Source organism: Mercenaria mercenaria, chromosome 10 (assembly GCF_021730395.1).
Source record: "Mercenaria mercenaria strain notata chromosome 10, MADL_Memer_1, whole genome shotgun sequence".
NCBI lineage: Eukaryota > Metazoa > Mollusca > Bivalvia > Venerida > Veneridae > Mercenaria > Mercenaria mercenaria.
The window spans coordinates 63667498-63691180 of NC_069370.1; the positions used below are offsets into that span (position 1 = coordinate 63667498).

Sequence of the window (23683 nt, forward strand, 5' to 3'; positions counted from 1 at the left end):
TCAGTAAAATTGTTTTCTCGAACAAAACTATGATTTTTGGTCGTAATCCTATGTTCACGAGCGTGAACCTATGTTTACGGTTGTAAACCCATTTTCACGGTCGTAAACTTTAGTTCTCGATCGTTAACGTATGTTCACGTTCGTTAACTATGTTTTACAAATTTTATTTTCACTCGTGAACCCTGGATTACGCCCGTAAACATAGGTTCACTCGTGAACTTAGATTAACGACCGAAATTCATAGTTCAGTTGAAAAAAAAAAACTAGTTTAAACCTGGGTTTACGGGCGTAAACTATGGTCAACGCCCGTTATCTTATGTTTCGCTCGAAAATATGGGTAAGTATTCGAAAAACTTGGTTTTACGTTCGAAAAAACCTACTTTATCGATTGTTAATTCTAATTTTTCGATCATGAACCTGGGTTCACGTTATCATTGGGCAATTGGCGTGCCATAACCGTTTATATATGTTTATAAAGAAGCAGTAATAAACATTAAGGGACATAATATCAGATAAAGTATAAAGGTAACAAACACAACATCTATATTTCAATATGCAAAGAACCCCGCCCCCTCCCCCCCTTCCACACACACGCAAACACATCATGTATGATTTTATGAACACTAATCAGATGGGGGGGGGGGGTTTCTTGTCGGTATGAGGGAAGCCCGCTACAAACCGGTCTGTTAATGATTATGGTCTAGTCCTGTTCCTTCCCTAATACGATGATTAGGAAAATTGACGGACCCTTAATAGTGTACCTCCTTTTTTGAAGAGTATTCCATTATAACCTTAGCCCTAAATATAAGACCTGACATAACTCATAACACTTTCAGTTCATTTTAATTGATATTTCATATTTCTTATTTTCCATGCTATGTCAGGTCGTCGAATAATGCGCAGTATAACTCATATCGGAAATTGTTTCTCGGAACCAGCGTTTGTTTAATTAGCTATTTACAGACCGGAGTCGTAATCTATAACGAAACGGTCAACAGTGTTGAGTTACGAAAACTGAGTTCCATTCATACAGACATTTCATTCATAGGGGCGAATTAATTTACCATCATTATGTAATATTTTCTAATACATATTATCTTTCAAGTATTCACCGTTAGAAAAATAAAACATCATGATAACATGTTAAAGCAAATAGATTTATTGAAACAGGTTTGTTTAACAATCTTTATACAACTCTATGGCAAAACTGATAAATGTGGCGAACACTCTATTGCAGAAACAAGAGCTCAATGTTTGTCCTCAGATAACGGCTGGAAGTTATCTTATCAGAACGATGAAAATGGGAACACTATTTCGGGAACTATAAAAGATTTTATCGACCTAGTGAAACAGGGTGCGCAGGTGAAGGTTTACAGTAATGCCTTGGGGCTTGTTGCCATTCAGCATCTTACGGTTAGTTATGAGGAACAGACTTGCTGTATAAATGGGGTATGTACATTGTTGATATAATATCTATTTGAAATAAACTATTTTAATGCAGAGAGTCCTCATAACATATACTTAACGAGTTGCTATCACAATTAAGTAACACGTATTAAGTGTCATTTGTTCGTATAAAGTTCTAACTCATACTAAGGCTAGATAAATAAATTATTTAGTGCGTACTAATTTTAACTATTTATACACACTTTTATTTCGTGTTTACATAGACGGTGTGTAGTAACTGCTCTTTTTCTATACAACTATTCTTTTTTCTATAGTCGGCTATTCAATAAAATTGGTAGAGCTATTGGACTCACTCATGTGTCGGCGTCCCGATTTCGTTAAGTTTTTGTATGTGAGCTAGTATCTCAGTAACCACATATTGGAATGGGTTGAAACTTCATACACTTATTCAAAAACTGACTAACACTGCACATGTTCCATAACTCTATTTTGCTTTTTTACAAAGTCATGCCCCTTTTTCGACTTAGAAAATTTTGGATAAGGTTTTATATGTAAGCTGGTATCTCAGTACCCACTAATGGGAATGGACTGAAACATCACACACTTGTTCACTGTCATAATCTGACATGCACTGCTTAAGTTTCATAACTTTACTTTGCACTTTTAAAACATTATGCCCTTTTTCCGACATCATTTTTTTGTTAAGTTTTTCTATGCAAGCTTGTATCTCAGTAACCACTTATGGGAATGGAGAATGGATTGAAACTTCACACACTTATTCCCTGTGATAAACTGACTTATACTGCACAGGTTCCATAACTCTATTTTGCTTTTTTTAAAAATTATGCCCCTTTTTCGACTTAGAAAATGGTAACGGTTTTATATGTAAGCTGTATCTCAGTTGCCACGGATGCGAATGGATTGAAACATCACGCACTTGTTCACTGTCATAATCTGACATGCATTGCTTAGGTTTCATAACTCTACTTCGTACTTTTACAAAATTATGCCCCTTTCCGACTTGGCAGTTTTTGGTTAAGTTTTTGTATATAAGCTAGTATCTCAGTAACCACTTTGGGAATTAATTGAAATTTCACACACTTATTCACTTTGATAAACTTACTTACACTGCACAAGTTCTATAACTCTTTTTTGCTTTTTTTTTTTTACAAAATTATGTCCCTTTTTCGACTTAGAAGTTTTTGGTTAAGGTTTTATATGTAAACTGGTATCTCAGTACCTACTCATGGGGATGGATTGAAACATCACACACATGTTCCCTGTCATAATCTGACATGCATTGCTTAGGTTTCATAACTCTACTTGGCATTTACACAAAATTATGCTCCTTTTCCGACTCGGCAGTTTTTAGTTGTTTTTGTATGTAAGCTGTTATATAAGTACCCACTAATAGGAATGGTTTGAAACTTCACACAATTGACTATTGTCATGAACTGATATGAATTTTACAGGTTTACAATAACCCTGTTTTGCATTTTTACAAAATCATTTCCCTTTTTTCAACTTCTATTTTCAGTCAACTGACAAAGCTTTTGAATAGTCGAGGGTTGCTCTTCTCCGGCAGCTCTTGTTGGCATTTAAAATTGCTTCAGATTTAAATACTAGCATTCTAACTAATTACGCAGTTGAACAGACAATAAATGAAGTCAAGTATCAATTTTGACACTATCTTCAAAGGGAAATATATTAAACTTATTTGTAAATTGAGATAAAACTGCCTTTGTTCAAAATACCTGACTCACGTTTTATCCATGAATAAAAAGGTATAAAAAGTATATATCTGGAGTAAGTTCTTCGCTTTATCTGTTTTATCCATAAATAATTTCTGTTTGTGAAAATCATTACTTTATAACACTAGCAATAAAATTATGTGTACAGATAAAACAATTATACTGACAGGTGTATATTCTCATTTCTAACATACAATTTTGTACCATAATGATAGTCGACGGGAATCTTTAAAGCTAGCCGTTCCACTAAATTGAGGTTAAAGTCCGGTTATATCTAAACAACACTAATCCAACACTAACACGTATTATGAAACAAATATTAGTTACAACTAGGTGCCCACGGGTAACATGTCGAGCCCGCCAGCTGTCAAAAGGACTAAGAGTTGCACATGACACCCTGTCTCATTGAGGCAAACATTTATGCCAAATAAAAATGATTGCAAAAAGTTACAATATAAGATAGTTGTAGTAACAAAGGGAAGTAAATCCGCAAAATGAAGGTAAATTAATTCACTCCCTATGAATGAAATACCGTATGAATAGAACTTTTTCGTCTTTGGTAAGGTTTAACTCAATGACATAATACACACAGTGTAATATACAGATAAAGCTAATAAATCATGTGAAATGTAAGACTAACAAAAACAAACAACACATCGAATTATAGTTTTATCGAAACACTAACGGGATTCCAGCGACCACTTCGTTATAACCTATGACCTCGATCTATAAATAGCTCATTTAAACAAACACAGGTTCCGAGCAAAGTTTCTTTCATAACAAATGTCGATATGAATTATACTGCGCATTATTGATTATATGTTTAATAGAAGTATTACTTTCACTAGGAATGTCTTGCATAAAATACAATAAATAATGAGCACAAACAAGAGGGCCATGAAGGCCCTGTATCGCTCATCCGACCTATTGATCTAAAGATCATCAAGAATAACATTCTGACCAAGTTTCATTAAGACCACATGACTTTATTACGAATTGAAATTACCTGGGCTTTAGTAAAGCATGTCAGCTTTTAATCTATGAAAATATATTTGAGCTTTGGATAAACAGAAATCCCACAGGGGTCCGTAACGGACCAAGGGTACATTGTTAAATTACTGATTTTGGAACTTCATCAAATTGCTCAAAATGTCATTTTTGATGTTGTCTGAGAGTGTCAGTATATGCTTCAGATGTAAGATATAACCGTATTTGAGAGCTGCAGACCTAGACATTTCAGAAATATTTTCAAAATAAGTTTCGTGTAATAAATGTTGTTTCTACGGAAGCGTGAAAGGCCATCAGACGCTAATACGTTTTAGTACGTTAAGGCTGCGGAAAGGATAATTATAAGGAATCATGAACTATTATATTTCTTTAAATGTTTTATTTATCATGGCCGTTTCATGATACTATCAGGACATTTCTCACATATCTTGTCTTAAGCGATTGTCTCAAGAATTCTGGTAAAAAGATTAAAAACTTATTTAGTAATACACAAATTTGACTGTCACCATCGTAATATTTAAAATCATTTTCGAAGGAATCCTTTTGTTGACAGATGTACTAGTGGGGGATGTTAAATATCCACATATATGTATTTCAGTGTGTACACGGACAAGCCCTCTTCTGGGCCAAAGACACACGTTCACCTCGAGTTTTCAATACGTTTATCGTCTTTAGTACAACTGGAAATACCCACGTCACCGAATTTCCGGTTAACAGCCCTGAGAATACAGGACGAGTTAATAGCAATGCTGGTTTTGACCTGAAATGGTATACAAGGTAAGGACAGCGATGTGTCACTTGAAATGTAAAAATACAGCCACAGTCTTTCATGAGAACAAAAATTTTTGTATTTGCACGTGATTACAACAAAACAAAACTGTAATGCTTTTCACACTAAAAGACTTTAAAAAAAAACCAAACACAACAAAACATTAATCTAGTATTTGTATAAGTCAGTTTATCATTTTGAAGTATTATCATTGTAATATAAAGACGATGTCATAGTCAGTTTGAACATATTTTTTTTATCTGAATCGTAATCAGGCTTCCATATTTATCTTGTTTATAAGTTCAGATTTGATCAAAACAGGATGAAGATTATTATTTGTACTAAACAAGTTTTCGGCCTATTGGTTATATATAAACAAATATATTTTTCTCTTTAGTAAGACATAATTGGCAAGAAACTATACACTATATTCCAGTTGAGGTATGCAACAGAGATATTAAAGTTCCAGCATTAGTTCATTTTACACTTTTGAAATAATGATTCTGTAAAAAAACCGTAAAATCTGTGCAACTTTTGCCCTTTTTTTGGTACAGTTTTTATAATAACCCGATAAAAAAGAAATAAAAAGGACACAAACTCAGTAAATATTGTTTTCGATTCTCTTTATAAAATTCAGTAATTTACTAATTTGGATATAGAAAGGCCTCCTTTTGTAAATAAATGGAAATCAGAAGAAAAAAAATATTGCGGCCATCTTCAAAATTTCGTGATTCAACCTACTTTGGCAACTAAGAAATGGATTTCCTAAAACGTCATTTTATTGCCTGTCAAATGAAATAAAAAGTTAGCTCGGGTTCAAAAAAGTAAAGTAACTTGTCCTATCTCCTTGATTAATAATATTTCATGACGTCACTTCTGTGTTTTGTGTACATACTCTAATATAAGAAAGAGTGCTTGAAAAAATCTATTTCTATTTGCTTTATTTATTCTGTTTTTTTTTTTTTAAATACGGTATGCAGGAAAATATAATCATTCAGAATAAAAAGCTTATATGTATACGAAATACAAGAAAAAATATCAATCATATGTTTACGAATCAAATAGAAATGTTCCCCCCCCCCCCCCCCCACACACACCCCCGACCATGGGCGGTAACTCGGCAAGCCGCGTTATCGCCCTATGTGCAGGTGCCATAGGGACGAATATTTCTATCCGATGCGTTAACACATTCCAAATATTATTCTTGAAAATTTATATCAATGATTGTAAATAAAAGTATTTTATTTCTTGAAGTATATGTGTCTACAACTTTTTCTGTCTGAAATACAGATGCAGTTGATAAATACAAAACCCTGTATTCAGCTTTCATCGGATACGGAAACAATATTCAATTTCTTATTTATGATGTCAAAATATGGCGTCTCCACGTTCTATGCGACAAGAAGTGCACCGTTCTAAACGAGTTTTCAGTTCTCTCCATCTAAAATTATACTAATCTTGGCTGACGTTACACTAAAAATACGTTTATATAATAATTTTGATAATAATAATTAGTGTTATTAAAGCAGTACCTTCATCACGGATGTATTCTCCACTTGTGGATTTAGCTAGTTTTTTCAACTCGAACCGAAAACAACATTACAGACCAGGTACAGTTGCAATAACACTATTATAGGGATGCATTCAGATAGACGACTATGTTTGGGTAATAATAATGATTACAATAATATATAAATTAAATTCATCATCGTTGCTAACATTATATTAAACAAAACATAGAGATCAATATGTGTTTGCCAAATGGCAGACGGATGATGACGTTATTATGAACGTGGAATAAAATGACGAGAACGTGATGGTGACAAAAATGATGAAGATGATAGTTTGTTACGATGACACCGATTGTGGCCTAGTTAGAAATGTCCTCTTCTAGAGCTAGCTTAAATAAGTGTGTTTTTATTAAGGTAAACAAATATAGCAATGCATACAAGATCATGAGGTGAGTACTCAGTAGTGATTGGCAAATCGGTTAGATTTGCAAACCGATTAATCGGCATAATCGGACAAGCCAACCAATTCGATTAATCGGATATAATCAGATAATCGGTTACTCTAGTTACATATTTATAAGTTCACCTCACAATGTATGTTTTATGTCATTACTTAAGAAATGAACCTCACAGACATCAAATATCCTATTTCTATTGTATCCCTTCATAAATATGAGTAAGTATAACAGCATAAAAGTAAAATATTTGTGAAGATAGTAACCTTCAAATCAGGTACTGTCTTAATTTCACCAGGGACTTATCCAGTGATACTATGTTATTAAATTAAAATTATTTGGAACAAAAAAAGTATTAACGATTTATTAATTCTTAAATTTGTTAACGACTGGAATGATTTCAATCCCACAAAATCAAAAGTTGAAACTTGATACTTTTGCTAATATGCTTGCGTAAGTCTTACGGCATGCTATGCATACTGCCATAATAATGTCAAGAGTTTAGGCTTGATGGGTTTCCCGGCTTAATTTTGTAAAAGCCATATATCTTCCAAAATCTGGGTGATCACATGTGCAGATGACATCAATTTCTTTTGACACTTTGGAGGAAGCCATTTTTACGTAAAGTAGTTTCCCTTGGCGTAATTGCCCCAAAGAACTGTAAATACCAGAAAGAAAAAGGTCAGAAACAACCAAATTATCCGTTAGGGTGACAAGTGATTAATCGGTCAGGGAAAAGTGAAGTCGGCGATCGCGCTCATGAACGCAACGCCGACGATTATTCGATTGTCGCCGATTGTCCGCCCATCACTAATAGTCTATAATACTTAGTCAGTGATTCGACTGATTAGCTATGATGCACCCTTGGTCAAAAAGTTTCCCTATCCTACAAAAATCAAAATACATGAAAATTAATGTTCATACTTAGATGGTAAATGTAGTTTACCTATCAAACAAAAAAGAAAGGAAACCGATCCACTAAACCATCAAATTACCAAGTGTTTAAGATGTGTTCAATTATCAATACTGTAAATAATTCTTTTCTTTTTCATAGGATTAACACCAGACCTACAAGCAGTGAAAGCGACCTGACAAGGTATATAAAAGACGGAGCTTCTGTACAGATATTGGCCGACAACACCATTATACCCTTGGATGTTGTCGATTTGACTACCACAGTTAAAGGTAACTAGCTTCTTACCGGGCGACGGCTCCTTTTTATCTTTGGATGGCGTCGACTTGACTACTGGATTCTCGATTTAAATATTCTGTGTAGTGTAAATATTACATAAATGACTGAGACAAATGTGTCTGTTCTAGCATTAGTATGATCCTGAATAAATCTTTTTTAGAGATGGAGTGAGTGAGTGAGTGAGTTGGGTTTTACGGCGCATCGACACAAAATGGTCATATATCGCCGAGAAAAAGTCATATTGCAAACGACAACTGTAAAGCATAAACATTGATGTAAAAATGTAAAGCATACCCAAAAACATCCATGCAAAAATGTAAAGAACACTATGAGTAATGTAAAACACATCTAAAATATCCATGTAAAAATGTAAAGCATATCTAAAAACTGTTATGTAAAAATGTATATACGTGTGTGTTAAAATATCAGCTGCAAACATAATAATATTGCAAGATGTAAACAAAAATATGAAATGTTAGATTTTTTGATATATTCCTATCTGCTTTAAAAACGATAAAATATTTCCGACTGAAACGTTTTCAAATAACTCTTTCAAAGATTGAACGTCATAATATGTACGGCGCTGTGTAGCAAAGTCCACACAGTCGATTAGAATATGTTTAATAGTTAGCGGTGTTTGACATGGTACACATTCGGGTTGATCTTCTTTATTCAAAAGATAAGAATGAATCAGACGGGTATGACCTATTCGACAGGGAGAAAGAACAACTTCCTCCCTGCGAACAGATCTGTTCCCTTGGTGCCATTCCCCTAGATTAGGTTTGATATAATGAAGTTTATTGAATGAAGCACTGTTCCATGACGATTTACATTTAGATAAAATGTATTTCTTTATATTGGGCCTAAAATCGGTATGTGGTAATTTCAAATTAGATTGTGGTAATAAAAGGGATTTCTTTGCTGCAATATCAGCATCCTCGTTTCCATGAATACCAACATGACTAGGAATCCAACAAAAAAAATATGTTGTTTGTCTGGTTATACAATCTATAAAATCCTTTGAAAACATCAAATTTTTAAAACGAAAGTAAGTAAAAATAAATTCAAACTCGATTTCTCTGCACTTGACAGGTAATGAAATGCGCAACACCGGTTACTTACCCCTGCAAAGCCTTAAGCAGAATTCTGATTAGTATATTGGGTGAACTCCATGATGCCTAAAGACAAGAAAATAAAACTCAAGTCACAGTTGTATTGAAGTTCAGCATAAATAGAATCTGTTGAAACTAATATCATCACTGACTTATCCTAATTTATCCGCAAAAATTCTTGTCACCTTTTGAACATGATATTATTCATTCATTTTTGCATAGACCTTCCACTCCGAGGATCATCGGTAATTCTAAATCACTCCGACCATCTATATAAAGTCTTAAATGAAACTGCAGTAGCTTCTATTACCACACGCTTCACACAAATCTTCGTAATTTCCCCCTCTTAGATTATTATGTATGCGCGCTGCTCCTGTAGGCCTACCGCGGCATATTTGCATATCAACCGACTGTGCATGTTATCTGGTATAGCCCGGGACTCACTAAATCACTTTACAATACTATCAAACAATGTCTAACGAATAAAAGTACATTCTTGACAAAGATTGCATTCCGTCACCTTAATGACATCAAATTACATCGTGACAGACGTACAGCAGTTAGATCATGCGTTTTTATTGCATTTGTTTTTCGGCGAAGTCGTATAAAGAAGGTTCCGAATGGATCAGTTTGCCTAAAGAGGTAATATCAATGGACCGTTTACCTGAAAATATGGAAAAGGCGTTACCATTACCCCAATATTCAGTAAAAGCCTAAAATACCTTCAGTAATTGAAAGATACGGAAAAGTATGACAGCTCTAATAACTAATAGATGAAATTCGAAAGCAAAATTATCAAAGTATATATATCACGTTTTTCGTAAAATTGAAAGCCATCGTGACATAATGATCGATATATAGTTGGTAAAATACCCTTGCTTAAATCATCACAACGATATTATGTCGACGTGATATTTAGCGCCATGTATGCATCGAGAAATAGCGCTTTCAAATTTGTTCAATTATTTTACTTAAAGATAATGGGTAAGGGTAAATTTCTCGGAAGCACATGTTAAAATCATATTTAAAACGAAATGTCACATAGCACAACTGTTTTGATTAATTTTCACACACGCACTGAGTTTGTTATTCGCTTTTCAGAGTATTCATTTGCGCTGTAATGGAATTAATCCGCAAGACGTATTACAATTTTCGCTCCAGGCATGTATGAACAAAGGAGCGCGACGACCTACCATTTGGCGAAACAGTTTTATCATATTTGATCTAAATTTGACAATAAAAGCCATATTAGAATTGAACAAATTTATAGCAAAACTATCTTTGAACACTATTTATACACCCTGGCTGTTTAAATCACGGTTCTGCTACCAATTATTTCATAAGTAAGTTTGCTATTACGTTTTTGTCCAGCAATCATAACGCATAGCCCATAATGACTTGCAAGCTGATTGTAAGCCATAAGTTGGAAAAACTTAACGTGTCTAAGTTTTTAATTTAGAAAAATAGTAATACTGCCTTTTTAGTAAATTTCCTCACTTATTGCTCTTACTTTGTAAAATGATTTTCATTTCCTGATGCCCAGTCTTGGCTTTATTCTGTGTTATCCGGATAAATGACGTTACGCCATTGCCTCCGGTTTATCAAACGTGCAGAACTACATTAATCTTGGGAGATGACATTCTGTGCGGTAGATAGATACCACTACTCTCCGGATACAACCGTAAAATCTTTGTAAATGTGTGTTATTTTCATTATTTATTTATACAGAAGTACATCATACAAACTAATTTAAGTTTCAATTACAGAATATGTATTGATATACTTAAAAATTAAACTTTTTATTTTCTTAACATACACCAGTACAATTCCTGTTAATCCACAACAGGTTGGTCCCTATATAAACTTCGAGATATATTTGGAGGCACCGAGTTTAATACCACCGAACAGCTCGAGTTATCGATGTGGTCATATGATGGCGAATTGCAGAAAGCAAGGTAAAGTGTATAAATGCATTAAAGTAAACAACATCTTATATTGCACAGATAATAAACTTTTTAAAGTTTTACAACAGTATGTAATTTAGAGTGCAATCATTTTGTTTAACATGCCTTAAGAACAAAAAGTTATTAATAACGCCATTTTCACCGGGTTCGACGTGCCACCGACACAAAGATCATATTGCGACTTTCTAGCATTTCCGAGCATTATGTCATTATAGGCGAACACCTAGGAAGAACCACCGACCTTCCGTTAACCAGTTAGATGACTTCCTCACATAAAAATTTATACAAGATACAATATACAAATTTTATTTTTAATCGGTGTTAATTTACAGACAACATTAGCTATGTATACCTATTGACCGACAGAGAAAATATAGTTAACACACCTTTGGAAAAATGTGTTGTTTAGAGTGTCATTATAAAGTTTTAGGTAACTTTAGACCTATATACAACAAACGTGGCACTCCCTGTTTGGTAATTATGCTTGTTCTTTACAAACATTTAGAACATTGTCTGTCTCAACTACTGAATATATACTATATATCTCTGCAAATGAATAGATGATATGTATTCAGCGGATTAAAGAAGAATTACTTCAGCACGATTGAAACTATTCAAACATAATCCACATTTTGGCGGTCAGATTTGCAGCTGGCACCGTTTAGAAAATTACAACAAAAGAATGTTCATAAAATTCTATGAAAACATTGTTTTGTTAATGTTTTAAAAATGTAATGATTTACACATGTATATGGAGGTACCTAATAACTGTAGACCAAACAAAGTTTTTAACTCCTATTAATCTTCTTTAGTAGTGACAACCATTCATTAAGCTATGAGACAGTCAGAATAAAATTCCGTAAAGTATTGTAATCTTATATTTGCATATTTTGGTTATTTTGAATTCTTAAGAAATGTAGAGAGTACAATTTATTTAGAAGAAACACAGTGAGTTATAAATATATATCAGTTGGCTGATGTCTATAATTCATGTGCAAAAGTTGTCCTTAAAGTTCTCTCCATTTATTTTTCGCTCGGTCGAGATAGAATTAATAAAAGTAATATAAAAATACTAAGAACTATACAGATGGCAAGATTGCACACTTGTCAAAATTAAAAGATATGTACTGATTTCTTTATGTGTACACGGGATAATATTTCGTTACTTTAATTATTTTAGTATGGATTCAAAGTATCATTTTCTACATAATTGCCCCAATTAGTGACAATTACACTGAAACAAAGAAGGTCTAATAGAGAAAACAACGGCATGTTAAATTTTTTTTCAACTTCACTGCTATACAAGCTATGACGATGACGTTTATGAGTATTTTCTTACAATTTAACTATTAATAAAAAAAACTAATGCAAAATTATTTTGCCACACGTGTTCATAACGAGTCAAACTTAAGTTTTATTTTAATTTATTTCCTTCTAAGGTCTTCAGTTTAATACCAATATTGGTAGGACATTGTAGATCACTATTTTGAATTATATAACACTCGACGTGTAATGTCACTGTTGCATTATCTTGAAGTTCCTACCGACGTCCTAATTTCCATTATTTTTTTTTGTGATTGTGAGCTATTACGTCTATGTTCTTTATTTTGAAATATCATAAAATTCATCAGTACAATCAAATATACAAATCTTGAATTCTTAATATTTAAAAAATACTGATGTATAAACACTTCTTGATTTTGGTTATCACTTTATGTATGACTTGTATGCTTTTTTCGAATTGTGTGAAGTCATAATAAGGAAGCAGTATCAGAGGCAACAAATAAAATAATGTTAGGAGCTTATCACTGATTTGACATTTCTTCAGTGTCTATGTGCATATTAACTCAGGTGCATTTTGATTATAAACGGATCTTTAAGTAATCAAATTGATATATTGATGGTTTATCAGAAGTTATCCTTCTTTTTATCCAGTTGGCTCTTGAATGACCACTCACAAACAGAAACAGAAATGTTACAGGGTCAGACATTTAACTGGCTAGTTGATCCATGCTGGAGAATCGTCTACAGACACAGTAAAACAGGTGATGCTCTTTCTGGCTCTAAGGAAGGTCTGAAAGCGGCAGTCGAAAATGGCAAAGGGCTAAGACTTAAAGTTGGACCAAAGTACTATAAGGTAAGCGCTTTTGTTTTTCATATTAATATGCAATAAAGTCCACCAGTGAAGAAAGACCTTCAAACTCAAAAGACCACCCGGTTAATTCCGGACTAAGTACGAGGGTTGATTTAAAGGTAATATCACTGTAGCTGTAAAATCGTGTATAATGAAAGGAAATAAACAAAAATGCGTACCGAAGTTATTTTATATACTTGCAATATTGTCTAAAAATATCGATAAGATATGTTGCATTATTGTAACGACATTGACATATACCGAAGCCATACTTGCACCGATCGCCGCACGTCACTGACGTTATTGATGTCCGAGACGACGTTTCTTACTGACTGCTGTTAATATTCATTCCTTTTACGGAAAGCAGCAACACACCAGTCATTTAAAAGATATGAAAATTCATTTTTACAAAACAAAAAAAAACAAAACAAATGATCAAGGTCCTGGAAATGGACCTTCGGACTTTATATCATTTTTGTGTCGATTCGCCAACTCACTCACTCACTCACTCGGAGATGATCTTTCAGATGAGGAAAAAGCGCAAAATCACACGGCGCCAAAATCACAGGTCTTCCAGTTCACTGGCGATGCTCTAGTGACTCATCGCCGTCCCTGAAACGCTCATACCACCTGTTTACTAGTCTCCTATTCACTGTTTTTGGTCCATATGTGTAATTTATCGTATGCATGGCATCTAACGGTGATTTTCCTAATTTAAAACAAAACCACAGAAACCGACATATTTGTTCTCAGCATAAACAAGCGTTATCACTGCATAGATATTTTCAACAAGCGAGGAAGTCAATAAATTTTCAATAGCAAACGGCGGAGATACGTGATGTCACGTTGTAAAAATTTCATATGATTCAGCGCGTTATTTTGATAAAGATCGGTTGCTGAATTTGACAGTTTCATTAATAAATCAATAATATTTTGGCGTGCGGCGACATAGCGTCAGTGGTATTTTATGAATCCACGTTCGTTTTAAACGAACAAACGCCTGAAAATAAAAAAATTGAAATATTTTCAGAATTGAATTTTTGTACAATTTGATATATTCTTATTATTATACTCAGACGAATAAGTGCACCATGGACTCAGTGAATTACTTCTGGATAACCCTCGTATTTTGTGTGTATCCGAACCTATGAATTACAACAAGCAGACAAAATTCCACTTTTTATTCTTCTTAGGTCATGATTGATCATTCCAACGTTAAGTGGTCTGTCTAGGAATGCAACCTGATCATTTCTAGCTCGTCCGAGTTTTGAAAAAAGTCTACGAGGTTGACGTCACTTGATCACTGACATCCGCGTCGGCGTTGGTTAATATATGTGTTAAGGTCCACCATTTTTCGGTAAAGCTTTGACACGTTGCACACTTGTTTATCATCATTCGTTGATTAAAAAGAACGATAACACTTACTTGCTTTTAGTTGAATTGCTTGGTTGTCATTTTTCTCCAGGTCCACTTTAAAAAAAGTATAGAAGAAATAGCGTTGAAACTTTGCGCATATGTTATCATCATTCGTTTAGTATGTTGACTAAGAACCACAACTCTTGCTTACATTTTATTTGGATTATACCCGTTTGTTCTTACACAATTTCAATTTCTTGGTTTAAAGTTTACTTTAGGTTAATTTTACTTGAATACTATCAGGGAAATAGCTTTGAAACTTTGCATGAATGTTTATCCTACTTAGATTAAGATGCAGGCCAAGAACCGTAACTTGTATTAAGAAAATGGAAATTTTGCGTACATATTGTCAGTACACATGGTGTGTATATAGCTTTTATCAAACAAAAAAGGTTTGGAATGCATTCGAGGACACTTGCATCAGAGTCAATGTCAATGTAACTTAAAATAGCAAAATGGGGTCATACTTGAAATAAAAGCTAGTTTTTTGTGCTGTGGAATGGAAAGGGTGTCGGTTCAATAAAATCTGTAAAAAGATCCTTTGGAAGCAAAGAATGCAAGCAAGAAGATTAATAGCAACAGTGATTTGTCTGCCGAGGCCGCGATAACGTGAGAATCTCGCTAAATGTTGCGCTAAAATTGGTCTAGAAGCGTCAACTGTCGCGTTACGAAACTTTTGGGGGCGAATGCTTGCATGGGACGACCGGAACTGAGTACGAATTGCTCATTTCACTTCCGCGCCCAAATAGAAGATTTTTCCGCATAAACGACATTTTGATCAACAACGAACAATTGTAAGCTATATTTCTCTATCTGCAGACAAGAAAAACATTCAATCTAATGATTAACGGTCCAGTTCTTCATGTGACCTCATAAAAACCCAATGACCAAATATTACAAACCACGATTTTGTTAACCGTTCTCGACCCACTGTCTCGGCAGGTGAAATTAAAATTAAAGCGAGTCCGTTGGCTGCCTAAAATTTGTTGACCATTGCGCACTAATTGTCTTCAAAACTGAAAATGCGTCACAAAACCAAGCCACGAAAGGTGCAGAAAATTCAAAAGTCCAAAAGAAAGGTGACTCCAAATTTCACGAGAGCTGATTAAGAGTGTCAATATATGAATACAAAAATCTTCAGTTGTAGTAATGTAACTGATTTATGAATTTAAATGACATAATGTCAAAATTTGATCCTCGGCAGAACACTGTAGTAGACTCGGTTTGATGGTTTGATTGAGTCTGTTCATGAGAGGTAATGAAATGTGCAACACCTCTCAGGTCCCCTAGTACCGGCTTAATAGGAACTCTGTTACACATATGTTGAATGAATTTCCATGATTCCAAAGGACCAGAAAATATAACAACATTGAATCCAAGTACGGGAAGACTTTTTTTACAGCAGCCACACGGCATTTAATGACTGCTGATGTGTTAGTTAATAAAATCTGTAAAAAGATCCTTTGGAAGCAAAGAATGCAACCAAGAAGAATACTAGAATACTTGATTAGGATGAGTCTGTTCATGAGAGGTCATGAAATGTGCAACACTCACCTTTCACGCCCCATAGCACCGGCTTAAGCGGAATCTATTACACATATGTTGAATGGAATCCATGATCCAAAAGGACTAGAAAATATAACATCACTGAATCCAAGTACGCGGAGACTTTTTACAGACGCCAGACTTAAAGATTGCTGTTGTGACCCGGTTTGATTGAGTCTGTCCATTAGAGGTAATGATATATGCAACACCTCTCATGCCCCCTAGCGCCGGCTAAAATATGGTCATAGTTATGACAAAAAACTTTAAATTTAAGAACTGGCTTTGGATTGTATTTTGGCACTGTTACTAAAAATAGAAAAATGGTTTATGCTCAATATCTTTAGTTTGGTTGCACCTATTGTCAGCAAACCTCGTGTTTAGGTAGGTTTCATCAAAGAATCATAAATTACGTAGGGAAATGGATTCAGTGTTGTGATATTTTCTGGTCCTTTGGGATCATGGAGTCCATTCAACATTTGTGTAATAGAGTTCCGATTAAGCCGGTGCTAGGGGGCATGAGAGGTGTTTCACATTTAATTATCTCTCATGAACAGACTCAGTCAAACCGAGTCTACTATTATTATTCTTGGTTGCATTCTTTGCTTCCAAAGGATCTTTTTACAGATTTTATTAGAAAATAGGAATTTCTGAATCAGTTTTTGTTAAGGCTAATTTAACTTGAACACTAAAAAACGCTAGCTATGAAAACTCTGCAGACCTATTTATATCAATTTAGTCCGCAGGTAGGCCACAGCCCATAATTTCAGAATGCATTTGGTAAGAATAATTACCTTTTAAGTACAAGGAAAACATATATGTCTTGTTAATATTTTTATTTAGGTCCACTTTTCATGAATACTTTAGCAGCTATAGCTTTGAAACTTTGTTCATTTGTTTATAGTACAAGATTAGTATGTGGTCAAGAACCATAACCATCCCTCTTGCATTTAATAGAGTTAATGCCATTTTTAACTTAGGAACAAATTGGTATATCTTGCTTATGTTTTCTGTTAAGGTCCACTTTTCATTAATATTGCAGCTTTAAATCTGTATATATTTTTGTCATCATTCGGTGAGTAAGAGGTTAAAGATCAGTAACTCTTATCTTGAATATTGCCTTGCGTCAAGTACTCACAAGCGTCAGCACCAGCAAGCGGTGCACTTATTGAAATCCGAATGATTCTATCAAAAGTTTGAAGTTTTCGACAGGTCTTCAGTCGAAGTTTGATGACGTCGTCTTATTTTTAATGACCGTTACGTTTAATGACACCTGATCATAATTATGTTGTATTTTTCGTCCTTTTATTTTAGGTTTTGATAATTAGGACAAGCACAAGTAAATATAACGAAGCTAGGCCTTTGCAACAAAGCTTAATGTGTCTTGTTCACATTTTTATAACAAGAGAACTTCTTTAATTAAATTAAAACTTGCATTTTTGTAAAGGTAATATGGTCTTTATCTACAGAAATATGTCTGTAGTCTGTGAAGTTCAAATAGCAAATTTCCAGATAAATAAAGCGTATACGCATTATACACATTCTGCAAAATGTGTTGTTTTACAATTCCTACCGTATATCGTGCATAAAAAAAATTGAAAATGAATATTTTGCCTTAACTGCAAAGCTCGTTTAAAAGATTTAGTTTAGCACAACATAAGCATGCAAATTGCCAATCATTACAGTAAGAGTACTAAAGAAACTGTTGCGGGACATTTCATTGCAATTTTGCTGCCAAAAAAAAAAAAAAAAAAAAAAAAAAAAAATGAAAAGAGAGCCATTAAGACTTTTTGTCGCTCACCTGGACTGGGCTATTTGACCTTGAATTTATGTATGACACACCGTATCAAGAATAGTGAAAACCTGTTTCGAATTTAAAAGAAGCTAGTGCAACCGTTTGGACACATTTAGGAAAGGATCATACAATGATGCATTGTAAAGCCGAGAGTGAAAATGTATATTATAGTGGTCAAGAGTGAAATATATTTTAATTTTACATGTAAATCAAACAAATCTACCAGTGAAAAAATATACTTGATAGTTTTTCAAAGGGAAAATACCAGACATTTTTTACTCTAATATTTCGATAACTCACTGAAAAACATTCGTTTAAAGACATATCGGACAGTTTTCTATATGTATATAGGCAAAAAGTTTCCTATGGACAGAATTTTTTTAAAACTTTATGTACCGACTGAGAGTCAAGTTTAAAACGAAAATATGTATTAAAAATCATAGGTACCGGGGATTGATCTTGAATTATCTGCCCTTGAAAATCAGAAAATACTAAAAATCCAATTTTCAAGGGCAGATGATTCAATATCAAGGCAAGGAAACTGGGCATTTTAGTTTTTGTTTCTGTTTAAGACTTCATTTGCAGACCAGGACTTTATGGTAATATTTTGTCATGTTCATAGTTTGCCAGTGTCTATATTGACATGGGGTAAAATTTTCTTACGGACAGATTTTCTTCTTTAAACTGTGTTAACTGACTGAGAATCAAATCAAAACCAGAAAGATGAAATAAAACAAATCATAGGTACCCAGCCTTGGTCATGAATTATCTGCCCTTGAAAGTCGGAAAATACTGAAAACATCTATTTTCAAGGGCAGATAACTCAAGATCAAGCCCGGGTACCTATGACTTTTAATACATATTTCCGTTTTTATCTTGACTCGCAGTCAGTACACAAAGTTTAAAGAAATTCTGTCTGTAGGAATTGTTTTTGCCTATATACATATAGAAAACTGTCCGATATGTCTTTAATTTGACAAAGAGTATGCAGCCCCTTATGAAGTTTTTATTGTATTACACCAGGCAAGAACAATTCGCCAGCCCGTAGGTACTGACGAAATCATTGCCCAGGTATATGATTCAATCAATTCTGACGTCAATGTTGGTCAGTGGAGATGGTTGGAAGTAAGCACTACTGGGCTCGTCAAGACTATCGAATTCGACATTGGTGGCAGTCAACTGATAAGTGATAACTCGGAAGGAATGGACGTAACATGGTTCAAAGAAGAAAGAGTTTGGACGGCTGCAGCACCTACAGACATAAGCGGTAAAATATTAACTTCATGAAACATGCTAAATCATTTGTAAGGAATTATTCCAAATACTGTCCATTTTATGAGCTGTTCAGTGAATAGTTTTGCTCGCTTCTATCTGCATAAGGTATACCGGTGAAAATATACTAAACTGTTAGTGATGCATATCGTTTAGAAAATATTGCCACACGATAGCGTAACGTTTAGCAACACTGTATTGAATGAAGTGTTAGTTTTACATTATGCTAAATCCTACATATAAAATAGTAAGTATTCCGTCATATATGGTCTATCCTTTTTAACTAAAAACGTAAAAAACTGTGTGCCATTAAATAACTTAAGGATGTAAGTACAGCTCAGTCAAAACACTACTGTAGTATTTAAACATTCTTGACTCTTATGTTCATAGGTTGCACGCGTTATTTGCATATAAGCGGAAGCTTTCATAACCAGCCACCAACAATATACCCTCCTGAGACACGTCATTCGTTAAATAATACATTAAAAAAAAAACTTCAATCAGTAAAGGTAGTCGATCTGCATGCCTTCCACTGATAATGAAGGTCGTTCTAATGTCTTTGAAATGGGGAGTTTTATTTCATTGATAATAACAGTGTGTATTTTGAATGTGATGTATTTCTTTCAGATAAGGTAGATAATGGGGCAGATGTGCGATACCGTGTTAACACATCGAGAGGAATTATATCGTACATAGCTGATTATGCCCAACGGAGTTTTGTTTTACCTTCAAACCCTCCAAGAGAAACCGATATCTACACGTTGTACAACGACCGGGAGATAGTGTTCAGTGGTACCGATTACTTAATTCGAAAAAGCTTCGTTAACTGGGATACAGGAGTCTACACTTATCATGATTATTTAGTTGGCAGCACGACGAGAATCGAGCGCAATGTTGTGCAGAGTGATGAAGCCAACATACAATTCTTCTTTAGTTAAGTCAACGTATAACATTTACTTGCAGTCTTATTGCCTTCAATGTATAAATTTGATATGTTGTCATTCACTGACACACACTTTAACACATGGTTACAATCGAGGTATTAAACGATATATGTATATAATGCCACATCTCCATATCTAACCACATCCTTCATCCTCCGTCTTTTTGCAATACTTCTTTATGTATCTGCAATCATATATTACTTGTATATGGAGATCTTACGTTTAACTAATTTTTCTGACAAAAGCCTGCATCCGCTAAGCGACAAACCTTACCAAAAAGTAATTAATTAAAATCCTTTATGGAAAAAAAGAGAAAACAAACAGATAAATATTAGTTACGATTTATTATCATTGGATACAAAAGACTGTGTTTGAAATAGATGTAGATACCGCCTCCGTCAAATGTTTTCAGATAAGTCTGTATTGCAAAGCGTAACTTATAACATTCGATCTAACTGGTCCTCTGGGCTCTAAGAGTTCATTCAATGTCTTGGGGTGTTGCATTTTTCATTAACACTCGTGAAAATACCCGATAAAACGTAGCCTGTAATGTTTTGCTTCTATACGTTCTATACTTTCAAATGATCTTGTTACGGATTTTATTATTCATTTCTACAACACATCTGTAAGAGAAAACTTCCTGTAAATTTACGTAAAAATAAACTTCATTAGGTATAAAATACAACACTATATTTAAAAAAAATATATAAGGAGACACATACACAAAATTTAAACACGTGAAGATTTTACTATAGCCAAATTAAAAACCAGCCAATAAAAACATTATATTGTTTGATAATCCATTATTTTGGTATGCGTGGCATTAACTGAGACGTATTTATTTATTTATTTATTTGGGTTTTACGGCGCACCAACACAGTATAGGTTATATGGCGCCAAACAGGACTACAAATTCTGTTTTCACATCTCATTTACATCGAAATAAAAACATGAAGTATGGAATCAGAATTTGCATACCTGCTGGAATCACAGTAAGTGGAGTTACAGCAAAACTAAGTGTTAAGACCCTATTTGTCGCCTCTTACGATAATGCAAGGGTAAGGCAGTGGTTCCAATTCTTTTCATACATAGATCGTCCCAGAACCACATGGGGCTAACTGAAACGTGACAATAATTTGACTAACTAAGGATAATGACGAATATATTTTGTATATATAGAAAATGACAATTCCGGTCTGGTGTACAAAGTGAGCCAGTATGCCTCGTTCTTTCATTTGAGTCAAGGCTTGAAATCAAAACCTAACACCATGCTGGAAAGAACAAATGACCATCTTTAGGGGGACCGGTTAATCCCCAGCTACCAATAAACTGTGTTCCAGCGGCTGGTGATTTTGAACAAAGAACTTCTGTTTCAATAGCTGTCTTTGATCACAAGATGCATTTACAATATTGAACTTGGGAGAATGTGTGCTCGTCATATTATGCATTAAAATTCTGAAAACGAGGCTCCGGACACTGATGTTTTTCCAACGCTAAATGAAAAATGTTTGGTGTTAGTCTGCAGAAAAGTAAGCTCCGGAATTTTATGTCTTCTAACGCTAGTCAGAAACTGCTTTTGATTGTTCTATAGGTTTAAGACATTTCATTATCAAATATATTTCAGTATCATAATTGTAAAGTAAATACTTATACCAAAGCAGCAAATGTGTTATGTTCACTCTCATCAAAAAGCCGAGCCTTTTGTTTCATTCTATGTGCAGTATATCTCAGTGTTTTAAGTCATCTATACTGAAAATTTGCTACAAAATTGCATTTATTATTTAAATCACCACCATGAGATCAATGATGTGGCGACATATATATTTATTTAGTTTGTTGTGTTTAAAGTCGCACCGACACAGTTATAGGCCATATGGCCAGTTGAAACCTTGGTAGAACCACCGGCCTTCCGTTTTGTAAATGCACCTCTGGGAACACAATAAGCAGAGAAATTCTCAAGATTTACACATTTATTTGGCGGAATTTTCTATCGACCTTTTACCAACGATAAAGACAAAGAGTTCCGAATACTAGTACACATATTAGAATATAACACAATATCGTTGTCATCTTACTCAGGTTAAGAACCACTAAATGTTAAGGTGTAAAACTATTAATTTACTACACTCTTCCCCCCTTTAAAGTAGAAACATTAAATTACAAGATTCTTTCATGTAATCAAATAAAGCATAATACTGGTTAAAAATTAATACTGTTTCTTCTTGACTAGATATGTCTTTGAAACCACAGTTCAGTAATCAGTTCCACAAGATCAAACAGTTCACATTAGAAAACAAAGTAAGAACTAATATTGATTAACACAAAGTATAAAATCTAGTTTTTGCATATTCAAGCTTACTGATTTTGTAAGTATATGTTTTGTAATACAAAACCAGAGTTCTGTTGTGTCCCACGGGTGTTATTTTGACCCTTAAGCACAGTGGTGACACCATATTATGTTTCTATTCCTTGTATAAAAACTATTAAACTTATGATTGAATCTTTGCATATAAGTTTTATATACATCCAAATTTTTTGAATGACAGATATACAGAACCAAGGTTCTGTTGTGCACCACGGGCATTATTATGGCCCTTACACTGTGTATGCACTAGCGTTTTTCCCACACATAGTCTTTCAATTTCCTTGGTGTTTTGATTGTACGTTTCGGTCTTTCATTCACTGGACTAGAATCAGTACTTTCAGTAGATGGCACAGACGGAGATGGTGGGTTCGAAGGTTCTCCTGGCAGAGATACTGGTCCAGGTGGTAAAGAGGAGACTTCCACAGGAGTTTCGGTCGTAGGAATAGAACATTCGGAAAGTACGGACTTATGATTATCATGAACGTCCGGAGCCACTAAGTCATTTGATGGCACAGAACAAGTCTCACTGAATGGCAACTCTGCATGCCGGGTAACCAAATGATCAATATGACAGTATCGAATTCGGTTGTTACATTTCACCAGATACGAAACTGCTCCAAGTACCTTATGAATAACGCCTGGCCGCCACTCCCATTTTCCCCCTTGAATTGTGCTTTTAACTGCCACTTGATCGCCCTTTTCAAATGTTCGCATTTTAGTTGACTTGTCATGAACAGCTTTCATTTTCATTTGACTGTCCTTCACTTTGCTGTCTTAGATGGTTTCACTAAACTCAATCTCGTGCGTAACTGACGATTCATGAACAGTTCACATGGAGCGTACCGGTGGTAGTATGTGGTGTAATTCTATATTTCAGCAGGAAATCAGCAAGGAGATGTGTTAAGCTCACTGACTTTACACTTTTCGCATTATCTTTAATTCTGGCTTTCAACGCGTTTTTAACTACTTGCACGGCCCTTTCTGCCTGCCCATTTGACGATGGATGATAGGGCGGAGTAAGAGTGTGTCTAATTTCCCTGTCGTTT

The 23683-nt window shown here is 34.4% G+C and overlaps 1 protein-coding gene across 1 annotated transcript in view; it reads left to right on the plus strand.

Annotated features, from left to right (window-relative positions):
* LOC123561399 (uncharacterized) overlaps positions 1-20606 on the plus strand; it is a 47086-nt gene extending 26480 nt beyond the window's left edge. Inside the window, exons 5-11 of the mRNA XM_045353746.2 lie at positions 1238-1449; positions 4765-4943; positions 7956-8086; positions 11052-11160; positions 13105-13306; positions 19080-19323; positions 19956-20606. Of these exons, the coding sequence (XP_045209681.2) occupies positions 1238-1449; positions 4765-4943; positions 7956-8086; positions 11052-11160; positions 13105-13306; positions 19080-19323; positions 19956-20266 (1388 nt within the window). The 3' untranslated portion in view covers positions 20267-20606. The remainder of the gene's footprint in view (positions 1-1237; positions 1450-4764; positions 4944-7955; positions 8087-11051; positions 11161-13104; positions 13307-19079; positions 19324-19955) is intronic.
* Positions 20607-23683: the final 3077 nt, after the last annotated feature.